General features: G+C 41.8%; 1 protein-coding gene across 3 annotated transcripts in view; it reads right to left on the bottom strand.

The window, feature by feature from the left end:
- Positions 1-18062, bottom strand: part of Mettl21a (methyltransferase 21A, HSPA lysine) — a 29991-nt gene extending 11929 nt beyond the window's left edge. Inside the window, exons 1-4 of one of the 3 annotated variants that reach the window (XM_076866278.2) lie at positions 17927-18062; positions 16871-17044; positions 15357-15468; positions 4776-6101 (exon numbers count right to left, since the gene is read on the bottom strand). In XM_076866278.2, coding sequence (XP_076722393.1) covers positions 5704-6101; positions 15357-15468; positions 16871-17017 — 657 coding nt within the window. In that variant the 5' untranslated portion in view covers positions 17018-17044; positions 17927-18062 and the 3' untranslated portion in view covers positions 4776-5703. Of the gene's footprint in view, positions 1-4775; positions 6102-14809; positions 15114-15356; positions 15469-16870; positions 17045-17926 lie in introns of those variants that run through there. The other 2 variants (XM_076866280.2, XM_076866279.2) reach the window with 2 other exon arrangements.
- Positions 18063-21604: the final 3542 nt, after the last annotated feature.

The following is a 21604-nucleotide window of genomic DNA, read 5'->3' as shown; positions in this document are numbered from 1 at the left end:
ACAACAGGCATAAATCAGATTGTAGCTGAGAATGTCAGATCCTGTGGTCACCCTGTAAGCTGTGTTCAGATGCTTAGACCACCAGTAAAATCAAAATACGTATCTTCTCTTCATATCTTTGTTGTTACTTGACAAATATTGAGAACACACTTCCGAACAGTGAAGTAACAAAGAAGAAAAGTCCCTTTCTTCCAAAACATCCAAGAATACAATTGTGATAACACAGGGATGACTCTTTCCTCTGAATTCTAGACTCAGGATTTGTCGTTTCCACTCAGATTGCAAAACATGGGTCCCAAATAAAACTAATTTCACCTCCCGGTCTTCCTTTAGCTGGCATGTTCTATTTCATAAATGGTGCTATAGTCCACTAAATTGCCTAAGGCAGACCCAGAAAAGTACTGCCTTATAGAAGTGCCACCCTTAATTTCTCTACCTTTTTTACATACTAACCAAACCAGCTGACAATTCTAACATCTAGTGAAAGAAGGGTAATTTCCAGGAGTTTAAAGGCTCTTTTTGCTTGGTTTTAATTGTATAATTCATGTAACAAAATTAACCACTCTAAAGTGAACAATTAAGTAGTATTTAGTGCATTCACAATGTTGTTCTACTGCCACTTCTATCCAGTTTCCAAATAGTCTCATCATGCCAAAATAAAACCCTGTACATTAAATAAGTTTTCTTCCCATTTCCTTCTCCCTCTTGCCCCGGGCAACCGCCAGTCTGCTTTCTGTTTCTATAGATTGGCCAATTCTGGATACTTCAAATAAATGGAATCGCACAACATGTTTGACTTGTGTTTGGTTTCTTCATTGAACACATTCCTTGAGGATTATCCACATTAGACATGTATCAGTGCTTAATTCCTTTCTATAGCAGGATAAGTTTCAATTAAGTGTTTGATATACTCAGTTACCCATTCACTCTGTTGATGAACATGTGGGTTCTTTCTACCATTAGTTATTGTGAATAGTGCTATTATGAATGTTTGTGTCCCTGTTTTTCAATTCTTCAGTGCATATACCATGGAGTAGAATTACTGGGTCGTGTGCTAGTTCTCTTGAACTTCCTGAGGAACCACCAAACATTTCCTCAGCAGCTGCACCATTTTACATTCCACCATGGACGTACAAGGGTTCTCGTTTTGACACATCCTCACCAACACTTATTTTACTCTCTTTGAATTATGACCACTCTTATGTGAATGGACTCGTGTTTTTTATTTGCATTTCCCTAATGACTAATGATGTCAAGCATGTTTTTGTTTAATTGTTTACATATCTTTGGGAAAATGCCTATTCAACTCCTTTGCTTGTTTTTTAACTGAGTTATTATTAGAATTTCTTATATATTCTGTATATTAGACCCTTATAATATTTTCTCCAATTCTGCAAAATTGATAATATCCTTTCTTGATAATAACAAAGGATATTGTTTTTTATCATTTTTTTAACAACTTTTTTAAAGTAATACTTAAACTTGTAAAACACTTAACTGTATATGCCTGATGCAGTGGTATCCACCTATAATCCCAGCAATTCGGAAAGCTGAGGCAGGAGCCTAGGCAATTTAGTAAGACCCTGTCTCAAAGAATCAAAAATGGTGGGGAACGTACATAAGTTTGTAGAATACCTCTGCGTTCAGTCCCCAGTACTGGGGAAAAAACACCATAGTGTAGCCATGTACTGTGGCTGGCACAGGCCTATAATCCCAGTACCAGGCTACTTGGGAGGCTGAAGCAGGAGGATCACAAGTTCACATTCATCCTGGGTAATGTAGTGAGACCCTGTCTCAAAAGTTGGGGCGGTGCCAGGGTTGTAGCTATGTGGTAGAGTGCTTGCATAGCATGTAGTAAGCCCTGGGTTCAATCCCCAGTATCATAAAAAGGAAAAATTAAGATATAAATTCATGTGATTTTGCCAATAGAGCAGGGAGAGGACATAGAGAAGTACTGGGGAATGAAAGCAAACAAAATCTGCTATGTACATGTATGAATATGCCAAAATGAATCCAGCTTTTATATATTTGTATATAATGTAAATGCACTAATTGAAATAATAAAAGATAAGCAGAGCAAGTGGATGAAGGAGGGAAAGTAATGGTACTGGGAAATAGATCAAATTATATGCATGTATTAATATGGTATAACAAATCCCCCTATTGCACTGATATATATATATTTGTGTGTGTGTATGTCGTGTGCTGGGGATTATGCAGGGCCTTGTGCATGCAAGGCAAGCACTCTACCAACTGAGCTGTATCCCCAGCTCTGTACCAATAATTTTTTAATTCACATAAAAATTCATGCAATTTTGTTAAGTGTATGCTTTGTCTCACAATAGCTAAACTATAGAACCATCCTAGGTGTCCTTCAACAGATGAATAGATAAAGAAAATGTGGTATTATACACAATGGAATTTAGCCTTAAAGAAGAATAAAATTATGGCATTTGCAAGTAAATCAATGGAGCTGGAGAACATCATGCTAAGCAAAATAAGCCAATTCCAAAAACCAAAGGCTGAATGTTTTCTCATCATGATATGCAGATACTAATTCACAGTAAGTGGGGAGGGGGAAGCTAGGGAAGAATAGAGGTACTTTGGATAGAAGGTAGAAGGGAGTGAAGGGGAGGGGTATGGGGGTATGGAGGATAGTAGAATGAATCTGGGCATTATTACCCTATATACATATATGACTATACAACCGGTATAATTCCACCTCTTGTACAACTAGAATAAGAAATTACACTCCATTTATATATCAAAATGCACTCTACTGTCATGTATAACTAATTAAAATTTTTTTAAAAGCATATGTTTTGTTATTTTAATATTCCCGAGAATCCACTTCTCTTCCCTTGGGCAAGGAGAAATAAAGCACAGATATTGGGTAATTTATTAAGGTAACTGAAGGAATCTATTTTCCATGCGTGTTAATGGGGTTCCCTTTATGAACAGGGCACTATGTTAACACTTAAAATACAAAGTACACAGTATCATCATCTTGATCTTCTGGGACCATAAATTGTATTTGCTAAGATAAAACATTCCAGAAAACACTATTTTGCCCTAAAAAAAAAAAAAAAAATCTAGTGTTCAGTTTAGAGAAAGCAAGTATTTTGATGGGCTAGAATTTTGATCCTTTTGTGTGAAAAAACTTCCTGCAAATGGTATAGCAAGGCTCTGGCTAGCTCTGTTATAACTAAATCAAGCTATCCTTAAGAGGGAATCTGCTTAGACAAACAACAGCATTCATTCCAGTGGAGTGCTAAGAATCTGGTGCCATAAATATGTTTTAACATAGCATCTGGGCAGCAGTATATGACATTAATTGGGGGGAAAGTTAACTGATACACACTGGATTACCTAACAGCACAATTGTTTAAAGAAATTAAACAATGCAAGAGTCAAAGTTTATTAATAAAATAGGTTTGGACTAGGTTTTTATCTTTAACTTGAGGACAAAAACAAGCACACTTATAGTGTACATTTATCAGATAAATGAATACTTTTAACACAGTAAAAGGTATGTCATAATTTCATTTGTGGGACACTGTAGTATGATACTCATTCATTTTCCCCTCCCTCCATTCCTACATACACCTCTAAAGGACTCATTTCCCTGGCTTTTGGGGATGTTGGTGGCTGATGGCTCAACTTTGTCCCTCTAGTGGTACTGTCTTTAGCCCAGGGTTGTACCCCTTCCATTCAAACTAATCCACACTAGGGCATGAAGGCCCATCACCTTGCCTCAATATGGTCTAACTGCAGGGCTATTGCAGCTCTGAAGAAGGAGATGAGGACTTTCCTGACTGCATCACAGCCCAAATGCTCCCTCTATCCCAATCATGGCTTCTTTCTCTCAGAATGTTGATCTTGGGAGCCTTCATATTTAAACTTTCTACAGCCTAATCTCCATCTCTCAGTCTGTTTCCCCAAGGAACCTGTCCTACAATGACATTTCAAACCCAAAGCCAAGAAAAGTCACTTGATTTTCACTCAGACAATCAAACTATTCCTGCTGATTTTTTTTTCCTTCCATGTTCTCTTTGGAGAGCATGATAGGGGATTTTTCAACCTTTCCTGATTCTCATGTTAATATTTTATGAAAATGTAATATATAATTCAATAACATCTTACCTCACTTTCTCACTTAGGACAGCATCCAGATACCTTCCTGATACAGCAATAATAGTCCAGGGAATGTATGGACTTCCTGAAGCTCCCTACCCCTACCACTTTAATACCTACCTCCAATGCCAAAGAGCTTAAAAGAACTGAACTGCAATATATTCATTTCTAATATCAAACCTAAATGAGATTGGGTTTTCATTATAGTGTTGGTGATATTGCCAGGCTTTAAATTTGTTTAATGAGAGTGTCCATGTTCATGGTATGTTAGCATCTTATAGACTCAGTGAGCCAGGACATTTTCATTCATGTGTATTTGTCAGAATTGTGTAGAACTGGTATATCACAGAATACCCACAACTTTGAATTCACATTTATTAAACCAAAATCTTTATTTTAAATATATGTAGATACTAATATATTCTTGGGCATTTTTCATATCCAAATATTCATCAAAAGGTTAAAAAGAAGGAGGTCTGATTGATAATATTTTGTAAAATGAATTTACCTCTGGTGCCAAATACCATATTAAGATTATAATAGTCTTGTGGTCTAAATTTGTTTAAGCCAAAAGTTCATGTATGGTGACTTCATCCACAAAGTCTATCAAAGATAATCATAAAACAAATGTGGCAAACACATAATCCAAAGATCAATACTTTTAATTTGGTTGTGACATACTAGATACTGAGGAAGCAACAATGAAAGAAGCAGAAATATTTCTGACCCTCCAGAAGCTGTCACCTTTTGGGGAATACTGACATTGAATGAGCAATTCCAAATACAAGACAGAAGCTACCTTCTTGTGGAGGGATGAGATTTAAAACTTTTTTTTCTTTTAAACTTTCATCCTATGCATTATAAGAGCACAAGGAAAAGGGAAAGCTTAGGAAATAAATAAACAAAAGCATGAGAAATGGCAAAGCTGAAGGGGAGCCACAGCTTTCAATTCGGAGAAGACAACTTCTCCAAATCTTTCAAGACTTCAGGTACTTCCAAAAAATAAATAAGATTTTATTTTTACTTATTCCTTTGTTTACACACCTAAGCCTGAAACTAAACTAAAAAGCAAGATATGAGACCACACAGAAAACTCACAACTTAATTTCAAACAGCCAAAAAAGTGCTTAGAATCTAAATGGACAAGATTTCAACAGCAACAATAGTCCAGGGAATGTATATTAAACCTCAAGAAATTATGAAACTGGAATAAACATTATGTATCTCTGAATGTGTTTAAAATAAGCTACATGATTTAACCTTGCCAAAAACAACTCAGCTGGTTTAAAGTCACCTTTATACCAGCCCTTCACCAAGAGGGAGCAATGCAGGAGACAGAAACAGCATAAATGACAATCTCACACTTTCCTTTAATGTTGATGGAATTTCAGAGTAAGATAGGACTAAAATCACAGCAATAGAACAAAGCACTGCTTATGTGCTTTGTCCCTTGACAACCTTTGGTTAGAGAGATGTGTACAACAACCATTTCATTTAAGTATGGTTAGATTCCCAGTCTAAGACCTTAACTGACACACTCAATGACAATATTCTTATAAGCGTAGCCAACTATAAGTCATCCCTTGGGTTTCTTTTCTGTGCTTTGTAAATATGTACATCTTTTTCAGGATCATAGTGAGCCTTACTCACAGTAAATCGCTTCTCCAGCATCGCTAAGAAGTTGTTATCTCGTTCATAGCGAATTCGGCAAGATAAAAGTATCACTGAGTGGTTGCTAGAGAGATGTTCCAGAGTTTGAAGAAGATCTGTGAATGTCTCTTCTAAATATATGATGTCAGCTCCAAGTATCAGGTCAAATTCTCCAGGTGAAAAATTCCCCAAATTGTGCCCCCAAGTCAGCTCCTTAACAACAGCTTTGGGTTGGATATGGGGAGGTAAGTTGGCTTGAACATTGGATTTAAGAAATTCTAGTGCTACTTTTCGATCTGTGATAGTCACGTGAGCACCTATAATATGAGATAAAGAGAAAGCAAGGTGTATATCAGTACAACTGTAGGAAGGAGAGAAAGGGTCAAGTTAAAACATAGAACACTATAAATATTCCACTGACATGCAGAATACCACACCCTTTGTGGAGAGTTGCAATGGATCAGAACAGCAACTGGTTGCTCCTTTTGCACTGCCGACTGGTAAAAGTAACCCTTTGACTTGCCCCTATGACACGACTGCTGTTGCTGAAGTTATGCCTATAAATTGCAGAGTCACCAGGTGAAAAGAAAGCTGATGTTTTTGAATGCTGCAAACACAACTAGCTCACCCTTCATAGGTTTCTTCTGCTTCATGAACTCAGGATAGCAGACCTCATGGTAAAATGTAATCCAAAAATGAAAAGTCTGGGAGCAGAATATTATTACAAAGATGACAAGATCCCCAAAATGGGGAAAGGTTGTTTTGTGAGGTTAAACTTTTTAAAACAACACAGAAGTGATACTGAGAAACCCCAGTTCATCTTTCTTAATGTTGTTTGAAGCAGCCAACCTGTATGTGTTTACATAATCATCTTTAATTATTGAAAATTCTTAAATTTAAGAATTATTGTAGGGCTGGGGATGTGGCTCAAGCGGTAGCGTGCTTGCCTGACACGGGTGCGGCCCGGGTTCGATCCTCAGCACCACATACAAACAAAGATGTTGTATCCGCCGATAACTAAAAAATTAATAAATAAGTGAATAAATATTAAAAATTCTCTTTAAAAAAAAAAAGAATTACTGTATAGTAGTGAAGCAATCTAAGATCTAAGTTAAAATGCCAGCTTGTGTTAACTGCTAAGTTACTAGATATGGTGTAGAAAATTAAGGTGCAGTATTTTATTAATGTTCTTTTTTGTGTGTGTGTGGGGGGGGAGTGTATTGACAATGAACTCTAAGATCTAAATTTTTTAGCCAATGAAAGAGAAAACCTGAACTGTAGTTACCCTTGAAGTGAAACAACAACAGCCCTAATACAACGCCATCTACAGAAATGAAAATCCTGTTTAGTTTTGGCCCCTGCAATTCTAAAATTTAAAAATGTTTCATTCTTTCATGAAAGTATTTCTAATTTGCACCTTTTTCTGTTTAAGATTTCAGTTTAGGATTCCAGACCAGCAATGGTTAGCACCACTCCAGTGGTGGCTTTTACCCAGAATTTCTTATCTTGACACATAACATTTGACATTTATAGTCCTAGAGCATGATACAATGAAAATTTTCATGCTATTAGATTTCACCAGCCTAGAACTACTACACTTGGCTAGAGAGTGAGCTACCTGAGGAGCAGGATTCGATGATAGTTTTATTTTCTTCCAATAATGCAAACTGTACACAGACTCCTCCTGGTTTGACTTAGGATTTTCTCTCTGGATTTCTTTTTCTTTCATTCTCTCACTATGTTGTCAAAGCTGGCCTCAAGCCATCCTCCTGTCTCAGCCTGGAAGGAGCTAGGACCTAGGCATGTGTCACCATGCCCAACTCTCTTGGCAATACTAGAATGATCTAGTCTTTTCAACATCACTTCTGTATCCCTTTTAACAGCTCCTCTAATGCCTATCTTGAGGGTTTTGGAGGCTACTTCTGCCCAACTAGGTATTCCAGAAGTTTGAATAGGATCTGAATGTCAGTTGACTATTTCCCATAACATCCTGAGAGAGCTCTACAAATAGCTAAGTGCTACCATCAGCTAGATAACAAAAATCCTACCCGCACAGAGTTTAGTTCAAGTGAGGAGATAAGCACTATGGTTATTTTAAGGTATAATATCTGTTTGTTGTTGACATAAGATAAGGAAAAAACAAAGCCAGAAGAGACATGAAATGTCAGGAAGTAAGGGAGGCAGGTGTGGAATGCTAGATTGGGTAGAGGGAATGCCTGACTGAGGTGACCTGGGAAGACCTGAAGGTGTGTGGGGATAATCAAGTGCATATCAGGGGGAAGAACATTTCTGGCAGGCTGAAGAACGAGTGCAAATACTCAAGAGTGTGCAGGCAAGCAAGGAGGTCAGTATGGCTGGAACAAAGTAATAAGGGACAAAGTCAGAGGAGATGAGGTCAGAGAAGTCATGGGGAAGGTAGACAATCATGTATGGCCTCATTAGCCATGTTTCAAAAAGATGTCAGTTTTCTCAGCCCAGAGCAGTAGCACAGGCCTGTAACCCCAGCGGCTCGGGAGGCTGAGGCAGGAGGATCCCAAGTTCAAAGCCAGCCTCAGCCAAAGCGAGGCACTAAGCTACTCAGTGAGACTCTGTCTCTAAATAAAATACAAAATAGGGCTGGGGATGTGGCTCAGTAGTTGAGTGCCCGAGTCCAATCCTAGGTACCCCCCGCCAAAAAAAAAAAAAAACTTTTTAAAAAAGACTTTCATTTTCACTGAGTGAGACAGAAAGCCACTGGAAAGTGCTGAGCAGAGGTACAAATGGTGTGTCTTGGGTTTAGCAGAATGTCTGGCAGTAGCAAGGCCAGTAGCAAGAAAACCAGTGAAGACCCCCCCCGCCCCCCCCCTCCGTGGTCTAAGTAAAGGATGCCAGTAGCTTGCACATTGCTGAAACCACCCTCAAACACCGGTCTGGCCAGCTCCCAAACGCAGCCCACCCTTCAGTGCCACACCAGCTTTCCTCGGAATCTGCCTTTTACTGTTGACTCAGGATTTATCACCCAAGTGTCTTTCCCTACCTGTTACAACTTTGTCCATGGTTTTTTTCTTTTCTGCCTGGTTGGGGAGGGAGGTGTGGAGGACATCTTGAGTCTATCTTCTGAATATCAGCTTCTTTTTCATCCTTTTTTCCCTTGCAGTTTAAGGAAGAAACAGATCACTTGTCCTGTAGATTCCCGTAGTCTGAATTTTGTGGACAGCATCATTTGTTTGGACTCTGTCCTCTGCATCTCCTATAAATTTGGGTTTTGTTGTTGTTGTTTTTGTCTTTTTTTAATGGGACTACTTCAGAGATAGCAGTGTGTTCTTTATCAAGAGGTATGCTGTGTCTGGTAGACTCTGTTTTTATGTCATGAGAAGCCACTGGTGCTTAGTGCCCAATCCTCAGTTCATTCTTATTCTTTTTGTATTTGTTAAGAACATTCTATAAAGAGAAATGGCTACTCATTTTGTATATCAACTGTCTGAATAGGAAAGGCAGGATACATTTTGCTTCTCCATCCCCTTTAAAAAACCCTATTTTGAAATAAAAAGCTGGTTTCTCAGCATTCTCCAAAAATACCTAGGTTCATTTTGTTGCTGTAAACTCATGAATTAAACATATTTGACATACTTTAATCTATTGAAATTATTATTATTGATGTTCAAATGGAGCCATTTTTTGCTAGTGACCTCTGATCTGACACAACCCTGGTCATCTTTGAAAGCTTCCTTGCTATCTGGTATGGCAAGATATTCCTGGGTCATTTAATGCTTTCCCTGTCACAGACCTACAACCAAGCACTTAGGTTTGTATTTCTTGTTTTGTAAAGATGGGAGAAGTAACAGCAAGTTTATATGCTGATGGAAATGATTGGGTAGAAGGGCAGAAAAGCAGCAATGCAGGGACAATGTCACTGAGTAGGTGAGAGTGGGCAGGATCTGAGGCACAGAGAGGTCACTGGCCCTAAAAAGGACATTCAACTACAACCTCGGGAAGAAAGGCAGAGATGGTGATCCACCAGACACTGGTGTGGTTAGAGGCAGCGGGGCAGGGATGGGGGTGGGTGGAAATTCTCCTCAGTTGGTTTCAGTCTCCCCTGTGAAAGCAGAAATGTCATTGGCTAAGGGTGAGAATGGAGAAAGAAAGACTGGAGGCTTGAGAGCAAAATCATGAAAGAGTCAGTTAGCAGAGCAAGACAGGAAGCAGAGTATGACGGTCCAGGAGTCAAGGCCCCCCTTGATGTAACAACGAGTCCCACCATTAATGCATAATTATAATTCACCAATAAAAAAGGTATGGAAAACAGAACCCCTCTGAGGTTTCTGATCTGAATTTAAAGTGAAAGCCAACAGAGCACTGCTCCTGCCAGCCATACATACATGCACGTACCAGGCCTGGAACAGGGAAAGCATCTGACCTGGGTTTCTTTAGCCTGGAGAGTAAGATGAAGCAAGGAACTGGTATCAGTGATAAGTGAAGATGGGGCAACATGACTGCTCAAGAGATTTACACTGAGCAAGGAGGGGAAATGAACTCCATAAGACAACACAGCAGCCTGTCATTCACTTAGAAATTAAAAAAAAAAAATTAAAAAAAAAAAACAGACATCATTAATCCTAGTTTTTTAAGCAACATTTATTCAAACATTCAAGCACATACTATGTGCCAAAAAGATGAGCAAGAAAATACTAGAGCTCAGAGCCGCATGAGGGATATAAGTAAATAAAAGTGTGAGAAGGAAAATAAAGGAATATGGGTGCACACAGGAAATCATGTGTCACAAAGGAGAAATTCTTCAAAAGGAGCAGAGACAAAGGAATATTCCTGAAGGAAGGGAAACCTGCACTTACACTTAAGATACAGCACAATCCAGGGAAAGGAGTGAAGAAAGCATATTCGGGGCAAAAGGCACAGGCCAGAGCAGTGTGTGTGTCCCAGGAATGTCTCAAAGCATGAGAGAGACCAACAAGATTGTAAAGCTTTGCTGGGAGGCCTGGCATCTGGCCTGCAGACCGGCCATGGGAAGGCAAAGAAACATTTAAACACAGGCCACCCCATCAATTTCACCTTTCAGATGGAACACTCTGACAGCTGTTGTGAGAGTGGGTCTGAGGAGACCCACCGCAGAGGCAGAAAGGCCAGGTGGGAGGGCTGAATGATCATGTGGGAGACAGATAACAAGAGCTCAAGCCAGGCATAGGGAGTGGAAAGCAGGGTGATTGGAGGAAGAGTTAAAAGACAGAATCTGCAAGTTCAGGAGAACTAGGTGAGGGACAGTTCACCTAGTTCACCTAGTTCAGGATGCCAACTCACAACAGAGGAGAAAGAATATATTTGGGAAGGGGAGAAGCATCAGGAGTTAGCATGTGGTGCTGGAAATTAGTCAAGTAGAGAGATCCAGCTTTAAGTTACATATGCAAGTCAAACAGTCAGTGTAGATGTGAACTAGAATCAGAAAAATAAAGGCAGATTCTTCCTAAGTGTTGTATTTTAAGACAGTGGCTCCTAAGCCTAGTCAGGTTTCAAATCACCTAGAAGCTTCTAAAATCCAGATTCCCTGACCCCAACCTAACTCATCTGAGATATTCTTCTATAAGTAGTTTCCAAGTAGCATAACACTTGGGAAAACTTTCAAACTAAACCAGGATTTGAGAGTCAGAACCAGATTCTAATTCTAACCACAATCTATTAACTCTGTGACCTTGGGCAAGTTACCTACTCTCTGTTAATAACCCTTCATTTTCACACTTGAACATTACTATAAGTGGGTCAGGCCTATTTACCATGCAGGCTGACAGTGAGAATGAGACTGCAGACACACAGCCCCCTCTCAGAACACAGAAAGTGCTCAGTGATCAGCAGCCCTATATTAACATTCTGTAGAACACTTACCTCTTTTGGGGGCTTTTTAATGTCAATTTGTCTCTATCTCCCTTTACCCACCCACCCATGGACTCAGAACATAAGCTTCCCAAGACTTTATTTCTACCTGCCTGGCCCCTGCTCGATCCACACTGATTCCACCAGGCACTTGGTAGGTGCTCTCTGAATTCAGAAATAAATGACGAAGATTACAAAAAATGAAAACACTCCCCCACCACCACTTTTTTTTTTTTTCACTATGCAGACCCTGGATCAGCTAATGTGAAAATATTTTTCAAAGGGGAACAATCAATTCCTTTGAGATGTTTCAAAATTACCATCCTTTTTTTTTTTTTTTTTAAACCCACTGGTATGGTTTGTATGTGACGTGTCCCCTAAAAGCTCCTGTGTGAGAAGGCTTAGAGGTGAAATGTTTGAATTGAGAGCCTTAACCCAATCAGTGAATTAATCCCCTGATGGCATTAACTGAGTGGTAACTAAAGGCTGGAAGAGGTGGGTCATTGGGGGGTGTGCCTTTAGGGTATATATTTTGTATCTGGCTAGTGGAGCCTCTTTCTGCTTCCTGGTCATCATGTGAGTTACTCTTCTCCACAACACTCTTCCACCTTGATTTCTGCCTCACCTCAAGCCCTGAGGAATGGAGCAGCTGTCTGTGGACTGAGGCCTTACAAACTGTGAGTCCACAAGTAAACTTTTCCTCTAATAGTTCTTGTCAGGTCTTTTGATCACAGCAGTAAAAAAGCTGACTGAAACAACCACTGACTCCATTTTAAAAAGATGATTTTTTCTTACCTCAGGTTTGAACATCAAAATTTTTCTAGCCTAACACTTGCAGTGATTACAAACAGTCAGTATGAAAATCACTTAGCATCAAAGAGAAATGCTTATGATGTAAAGGTAAATTAACTATCATTTGTATATGCATATGTATGTATGCAGATATATACACATGTGCAGACATTACATATATAAAATCATAATTAAAAATACAGATGGAGGAAAAGAATGGAATACACCAAAATGCTAAAGGTAATTATGTTGTAGAGTGATGAGGAATTATTTTTGTAATAGAATTACATCGAGTTCTATAATGAAAATATTAACTTTCCTCATTTTCAAAAACCCTTCAATCTAGTTTTTCCATCTCTTATTCCAGAATTATTTGAGCATGTACTGAGCAACGGGTGCTGTACTAGGGCCAAAGACGCCCAGACTGAGATGTGGTCCCATTCCTCAAGAGCCTCAGCCTACCAGAGACAGATATATGAAACAACTGCCTACATACAGGGAAAAGAAATAAGGCAGCAATGAATTCCCTGGGATAGGGCAGGAAAGAACTTCAAGAGGTGAGAATGAAGGGGGGCTATGAAGCACGTAAGTATGCTGTTCTACCTTTCCAGCTCACTCTCAGAACCAACCAAGTCCTTTGTGGCAACAACTAACTAATCCTTTGCTCTGTGACAGAACTAAAATACCTTATTCCTAACTTTCCCAGCCCCACAGATCCAGATTTCTAAATTAGAAAAAGAAATACTCAGAAGAACAATTGACACACGGTATTTCACTTGTACCAGTGAGCTAACAAATTCCATGCACAATTTCTGTGGATCCTCATTGTGAAGTAAATACTCTTATTAACCTCATTTTACAGATGGGGAAATTAACATTAAGAGATTAAGCAATTTGCCTCAAGCAAAAAGAGTTAAAAAGAGGTGTCAAAACCAAGTACAACTAAACTGTGCAGTTTACCACAATAACATGTCTCTCTACCAGCCAAGGTCCTGGTTCTGAGGAGAAAACAGAAGAAACCTCATTTCCCCTTCAAGTGAACTCTTATCAGCAGGGAGAAAAGTTGCTAACATAGAAAGACAACAACTTGGGCTGCTGTGTCTATTAAGCCTGGTTTTGAGTCCCAGATCATCACTAATTGGAACTTCAGAAAGTGCCTCAGGCCCAGAATGCGTTTCATTTGAAAAATGAAAAATTAAAAATAATACCGAACATACCTGGGGATATTATAAGGCCTACCTAGGAAAATAAAAGCAGAGGACCACGAAAGGCCTCATAGAGCACAGAAGGCCATGGTTCAAAACAGAAAGGGGCCTCAATCAACTGATGTCTACTTTTAACCTTGCCCAAGCTCCCCATCAGATTTGGAGAAAAGATACATAAGCAGAAAAAGCAATACTGAAAAAGAAATGAGTTACCAGCAAAAAGACAGAACAAAAAAGGGGTTTTAGCAGGACCTGGATACCTGCAGATAGAGTAATGAATTCAGTGCTCTCAAAATCCAGATCATTCCCACCAAGTATGGTCTGATATCTAGCAGGTTATCATTATTACTGGGAATTCGTTAGAAGTGTAGGCTCTCGGGTCCTGCTCCAGACCTTCTGAATCAGAAACCACATTGGAACAAGTGCCCCAGCTGACAATTCTGGTTAGTAAATATTATATGTGATATCTTAGCAGTTGGTCTATTCTCATCATTGAGTAGCTTCAACTGTACAAGTTGTAGAAAAAAGTCAACAGCAAACTTTTAAAAAATATTAATAAAGCTTAAAAATGCCCTAAGCTTAAACTAATGTCTGTATACCAAACAAGAAAATAACACTGCTATCAATTCAAAACTGTATACCAGTAATTCAATTTCTTAAAACAGATGTCTGTACAAACATTGGAGGGGCTGATACTCCCAAGAAGGAAAAAAACCCTCAGTTCCCTTAGATGAAGGAGAGACTGATGCGCCACCAACCTCACAGGGTGTTACTGTTTAGATATTAGGTGTAGCCCCAAAAGCTCATATGTGAGATAATACAAAAAGATTTAGAGGTGAAATGATTAGGTCATGAGAATCTAAAACCCAGTCAGTGAATCCATCCCCTGACAGGGATTAACTGGCTGGTTGGTAACTGTAGGCCAGTGGAGTGTGACTGGAGGAGGTGGGTCATTCAGGGGCATACCTTTAGGGAACATATTTTGTTTGATGAGCAGAGCTCTCTCTCTCTGCACTACCTGACGTGATGTATTGAGCCATTTCCCTCCACCACACTCTTCCACTATGATTTTCTGCCTCACCTTGGGCCCAGAGTTAATGGAGCTGGTCATCAATCAACCATGAGCCCCTAAATAAACTTTTCCTCCTCCAAAATTGTTCTTGTCAGGTATTTTATTTATAGCAGCAAAACAGCTGATTAAAACACAGAATTATATCCAATAGCATATGGATTTAAGCACCTTAAATTGGAAATCTATATACAAGGATGACACTATTCTTCTTGAAATCAAATCACGTTAAGATCATACTATCAGCAACATGGAAGTAAAGGAGGCAAAGTGATCTTCTGTGAAAAGTAGAATAACAGGGCTGGGGATGTGGCTCAAGCGGTAGCGCGCTCGCCTGGCATGTGTGCGGCCCGGGTTCGATCCTCAGCACCACATACAAACAAAGATGTTGTGTCCACCAAGAACTAAAAAATAAATATTAAAAAAAATTTAAAAAAAAAAGTAGAATAACAGCATGAAAGATTAGCCTGTTAGCCTCTGGAGTTACTATGAACATTAGCAGTTGGCCCACAACTCAAGATATGTGCAGGCAAAAGAAATTAACCCAGGAAGGGGGGGAAAAACAATGGATATTATGTGAAGAAAACAGCAAACGCAGCTCTCAGTGAGTTCTGCTCACTATGGAATAAGCAGTGCATCACACTCACCCAGCAGGGCAGCTACTATGCCCACAAGCCCTGTGCCAGCACCCAGCTCCACGGCAGAGCAGCCCCTGAGCTCCACAGCGCCCATCTCCAGATACGTGGAAAGGACAACAGCCTGAGTCAAAACACAGTGTGAGTATGATTAAGGTCAGCAAGTGCTTCAGGAGCTGTGGGGTCAGGATGCCTATGTGCTACTGGCGGGAAGAGATTACATGTGCACCCCTCTCCCCAGCCCCACACTGCCCAGTTCACTAATGTGCACAGGAACTTAGCCACTGCTGCTATGAGGTCACCCCCTACAGAGGCACCCACACAGCAGACCCAGCACGCCAACAGGGGACTGCACAGCTAGCTAGGAGCATGCTGAATCTATGAAGCTTAAATTTTTTATTGTCCCAGCATTTTCACACTGAGACTTAGAAAATCATTCTAAAGAACTGACATGAACAGTATTATTTAAGGCATGTTCAATTCCTAAGTCAAGCCAGGTCAACAAGGCCACATTTCACCTAGAAGGAAAAAGCAGCACAGTGCCCAAGGCTCCCTGAACTGCATCCCTGACTCTCATCACCCCACAGGGGCCCTCACCACACGTTTTGGGCATCAGAAGGTAAGTTTTGGCCAGTTTTGGAACTTGTGTCAGTTAGCATTTGCTTATAATCCTATAGAAAAAATGGTATAGTGCTAACATAAATTTTTACTAAAGTTTGTTTTTCACAGCCATGTACTAGGAGTATAATTGGCAATTCCTCTCCTCAGTCAGCTAATAGGAGGCATCCTATTTCTTGTTATTATTTATCATTGGTACTAATTATGGGAATAGTTTCATGCAGTTATTCAGAAGTGGATTCCCAAAAGTGGTATTACCAGGTCATATTAATATTATTATTTCTTAATGTTTCTTTAACAGCCCTAATACAATCTTAAGAGTGTAGAACGGTATTTAGGCCAGTTATTCAACAGGAATAACTAGGGGGCTACACACACACTAGGGGGCTGAGTCACAAGCCACCATTCTCAAGCAAAGAGAACAGTGTTTAAAGAGGAAGAAGTAGAAAAGCAATTATTATTTTACAGCTACAGAAAACTTAAAGATAAAACATGATATTCATTTTGGGCTTTGTCACTTTATGTATTCTTTGGTGCAGTGTTTTAGAAAGAGAACTCAGTGAGTGTCCAAAGCAGTCAGGACTTCAGTCTTCTGTTACTCACTGGGTAATTACTGGCAAGCCATTTCACTCCCCTCTGTTTTCAGTTAACCACGATTAAAATGCAATGTAATTGGGGGGGTGGGGAATAAAGGGAATGACTGGTAAGGGGAAGGGGCTTTGGGGTGATGAAAATGTTTTAAAATTAAAGTGGTAATGGTTGCACTACTGTGAATATATTTAAAAATTTTTTTGAATTTGTGTAGTGAAGTGCATGAAGTGCATGGTACCTGAATTGTATCTCAATAATGGTATTTTTCTTTTCAAATAACTGAGGGTGTTTTCAGAGACCCTCTGGGGCTTGCTTACCGCATCCCAAACAACTGCAGCGACTCCAAGCTGCCTCCAGTCCTGCCGGATTTGGATCGTGTGGTTTGCAAAGGAGAAAGTGGCAAGAGGCTGGTGGAATTTCTGGAGCCCCATTCCCCTGGTCTCCTCATAGGGCACCAGGGCCATTTTGTCTAACCATGCTTCTGCTGAGACCTGTCGTACAAAAAGTATCCTGTGTGACACTCTGGCCAGAAATTGCATTATCTTTTAAGTAACTCCAAATGATTGTTAAGTTTGTTTATAACTTCAAAAGAAGAAGAAATGAGCTGAAGCCCGTCTAATTCCTTTAGCATGGCTCTTCCTTTCAGTCCTACGGGAGGTAAGATGTGGCTCTGAAATCGTGCCAATGGATATCTTTGAGCAAAAAGTCCTTGAGTATTCCAACACCCATAGGATGCCCTACAGTTCCACTGTTACCACTGCGCATATTCGGAGCTGCATAACAGTGAACCAAGCATTGGTGACTGCTCAGGGACCCCAAACTGCCTGCACTGCACTCCACTGCAGCTGCAACCAGCCTCGGGTTTGTTGCTTTTTTGGCTGGGGGGAGGGGGGCGGGTGTTTTATTTTGGTCCTCTGGTCTAAACCGCCAGGTTCAATAGTGATAATAATGGAACTGAGTGTTAACGGTTTGAACAACAGCCGGATTTATGCGGTGGACACTGTACCATCTTCTAGAGACTGGAAGGCAACCACACTAGCGGGTTCCGAGTCGCTCGCCAGCAGAGCGCGGCTGTGGGGGGCTCCGAGGCCTCCACTAAGTCCCTTACCTAAACCTGCTCCCGCCCGCCCCCAAAAGGACCGACAGGTGCCCCTTCCGGCCCGTGGGCGAGAGCTCCGGGAATAAGTCAGGGGTGGGAATGGGAGACGAGGGGTGCTCTACAGGGCCCTCTGGGATCCCCCGGCCGCGCGGGGAGCCGGCTGCACCCTGGGGCTCTGGGAGCTTCCGGGTAGAGGCCACAGAAGTCTGAGGCCGCCCCGCAGCGGGGCTCACGGGACACCCAGCCCCGGGGGCGAAGCCACGCGGGTACTTACTATCTGGAGGGTGCCTGGTGCCGCATGCGCGCTACGTTTTCCCCGCCGGGGTTGGCTGCGGAGAGGACTGGCCTTAAAAAGCCCCAGAGTCGGGAGGCGGTCGGAGGCGGGTCCCCGGCCTCCAGACACGCGTTTCCGGCGCTCCTCACCCCCTCCCTTCCCTGGGCAGGTGCTACCACCCCGCTGCGCCGGGAGCCTGGGGGCGGGGCGTGGAGGAGGCGCTGCGGGGCGGGGACCGATGTCCCGGCTTCCTAGCTTAAGTCCCTTTGAGTATTTGGGTGCCATAATTTAGTTAGCCCAGGAAATTGGAGGTAACTTGGTAGAGAGAAGCAGGAGTTGGGGAGGGAGAATAGGGAAAAGGGTGGGTGCAAAAAAGGGTGGAAGAGGGGCGGGGGAGAAGAAGATGGGGTGACGCGGGGGAGAATAGGGATTGGGGGGAAGGAGAGAAGACGAGATGCAGAGCAGTTGGATTGTGCTCCGAGAGCCTGAGTGATCTGGTGACAGCGAGAGGGAAGCCTTGCACCGGATATGCTCTTATGCTGATTCTAGCTTGTTCGTTTGGCTCTTTTGGTTTTTATTTTTAAAGGCGTCCAGTTTAGCGGTGAAAGAGAAAGTTGAAGAATGCGTCCCGCATCTCCTAAGTGGGGTCCAAAGAGGCGTAACCGCCCATTGGGTGGCAATGAGCGGAAAAGTCTCAAAACGCTTTTTAAAATATTTTTGTTTTTATTAGCGCGGTGTAGCTATACATATAACAGTGGGGTTCATTTTTGTCACTCACAGATGCATATAATTTGCTTCATTTCAATCCCCAGTACTTTCCTTTTCCCACCCCTCCTCCCTCCACGTGATCCCCTTTCTCTGCTGGTCTTGCCAAGCACTTCTTAACTAAAGCGCTAACCAGGAGTGGGCACGTGCCACCCAGGTCTGTATTTTAAAATGGGTCGGGTGGGCGCGGCAGCGGAGACCCTAGACCCCGATCCAGGCAGTTGGTGCAAATTGTGATCCCTGGCGTTGCTCCTCCGGGAAATCCGGCGGCACCCAGTCCGCAGGCCTCGGGAGAGAGCGGGATCGAAGTGAGCACACGCGAGTGTGACCGCGCGGGGACCAGCATCCTCTTAAAGATTTAATTCTTTTCCCCGGACCCACCCTATCCGGCCAACTCTTTCCCGGTGGTTCTTAGCCAGGGCTACACGTTAGAATGAACTGGAGCAAACTCCCGCAACCCGGACCCCGCCACCTGAATGCCACTTGGTATTTCTAAAAGCTCTCGCAGGAACCCCAGCTTACGGTGGGTGCCAGCCTCGGGCGTGGCCTGAGCCGCTCGGGGTCCTCACTTCTCCCAGCCGGCAGGGGGCGTCCCGGCCTCTTCAGATTCCCAAGGTGACTTGAGTGAACGTTGAAGACTACCAGTGAGAGCCTTTCCCCTCTTTGTTTCTTTTGTGGACTTCTCACACTCTCCGTTTTTCTTTTAGTATATCCTCTCTTACGCCCTCTACGACTTTGGGTTGCTTCTGCCTCTCGATTTTTTTCTTTTCCTTTTTTTTAAACCTCCCTTTCCACAAAGAGAGGGAAATGCTAATTACCCTGATATATCAGTGCACACTATGTGCATGTGTTGAAATATCACACTATTCTCCATTATTATGTACAATTATTACATGTTAATCGAAAAAACAAAGAAAAATCCATTTCTTCCCTTCTTTTTCTCTTATCTCTTTAGAGAGAAAGCACTAACGGAATGAAAAAGTATGGACTTTGGGGCCAGAGAAACTTTGAAAATTTAAATTCTGCCCCTGACACTTTAAATGGGATGGCCTTGAGTAATTACTAAATGCTAGGTCTCAGGTTCCTCATTCTAGCTAAAGCCTGGCACAGAGGGTTTGCCCCCTTTGCCATTCCTTCTCCCTGTTCTCCATCTTTTCTACTCAAGTCATATATGTGACTTTAAATCACCTTCCCCACCTCTTCAGCACTCTTCTAACATAGGATATTTGCCTCACTACACTTACCTACAATTTGTCTACAAAGATGTTGTTCACTTTTTCTCAAAGGCAATAGACAAGAAAGTCATTTAGCCCTTCCCAATGTTGTAATTGGTACCAACTGGCTCAGGAAGTGTGTGCATACACACGATTGAGAACATATGCAACTTGTACAGCAGTGTAGACATTAAACAGAGCTCTGTTTCTATCTAAACAAACCAAAACAACCAGTGGCTCCTTGTGAATATTTGAAAATACATTTTAATCCTTTAAAAAAAATGGTGTGTGGTAGATTACATATTACTTACAATACTCAGCCTTTCACAGGCCAGTCCCTTCCGGAGGGAAGAATGTCTCTCCACCCTATTGAGGTCAAGCCTGGCCATATGACTTGCTCTGGCCAACAAAATGGGAGTGGCATTTGCCACCCATAAGCAGGAGCAGTGGGTACCTCTTATGCTGTGCTGTTGCTGTTCTGCTGCTATTTCAGGACTACAGGTCTCAAGTTAGGAAGCCCTTTGCACCAGGGTCCCCAGTTGGAGCAAGACTAGAAACATGAGAGATAAACGTCTTTTGTAATGACTGAAATTTGGATGTTGTTACAGTATTACTTAGAAGCTATCAGAACACAGGTATGAACAAGCCATGACATTCAAAAATTAGGTAGAATTTTTTTAGTATGGATGTTTGGCTATTCAGCAAAGTAGGTACTTTTATCTTTGGAGGTCTGCCTTGCTCATAAAGACTTCCTTCATTGCCCTCCATCTAACTCCCCACCCGCCTCCCCCATCAGCATGTACAGAAAGGTAGATTTACTTTTTCACATTATCTGTGAGTGACTCCAAAGTACAGCTTAATCATAATAACAGGTTAGAATTATGGCTTTTCTTTAGAAAAAGCAGAGCTGGGCTCCTTTCTCTGGCCCTCTCTTGGACCTTTACAGTCAAAAAGGAGCCAAGCTTGGACATGCCCTCCAGCTCTGTGGATTCCCTGTGCACCTTCAGATTGCTGAAGTCTTTCACAATCACTCCATCCCTGTGGGGAGCAGAATTTAGGATGGGCTAGAATATAAATAACCCCAGAGACCTTTGGTGACAGTAAAGGAGTTTGGAAATGTCACGGGAATTGTGAAGCCTTGGGATGGTGATTACTTCCTACTGAGGGTGGGGGTGGGGTAGGGTAGGGTGGGGGTGGGGTAGGGTGGGGTGGGGTGGCAGGGATGATCAGTAGATGCTAACCAGGCTTTCTTTGAACCTCCCTCATCTCTTTGGTTCTTCCAGAGATCCTCCAAAAAGGAAACCAATTGACATGGATCCTCTCCCCTGGGAGAGTCATCAACCAGGAAAGATCACATCACAGGAAAAGAGACCCCCTGGGTCATTACCTTGCCCAGATGGGCTGCCACCTTGGGCTAGCACCTATTCTTCTGACAAGTCCTCCTTGAGGCAACCTTCATTAACTGAGAAATGTTAGGTACACACCAAGACAACTTTTATACGCTGTACGTTTCTTCCCCTCTCTCTCCTATAGCTTGTCATCACTACTGCCCCCAATAAGCCTCTTGCCCCTATTGCTTTCAGTAGTCCAGGATGCTATATAAGCTACCAGATCTCACTGGGCTTGGGAGGTATTCACTTTTCTTTCATATGAATCCCCCATGTGTGTGACAAATTCGTATGCTTTCTCTCCTGTTAAT

The sequence above is a fragment of the Callospermophilus lateralis genome, chromosome 9, assembly GCF_048772815.1.
Source record: "Callospermophilus lateralis isolate mCalLat2 chromosome 9, mCalLat2.hap1, whole genome shotgun sequence".
Classification (NCBI taxonomy): domain Eukaryota; kingdom Metazoa; phylum Chordata; class Mammalia; order Rodentia; family Sciuridae; genus Callospermophilus; species Callospermophilus lateralis.
The sequence above is the reverse complement of the archived record's forward strand: the minus strand, read 5'-3'. Positions and strand labels throughout refer to the sequence as shown.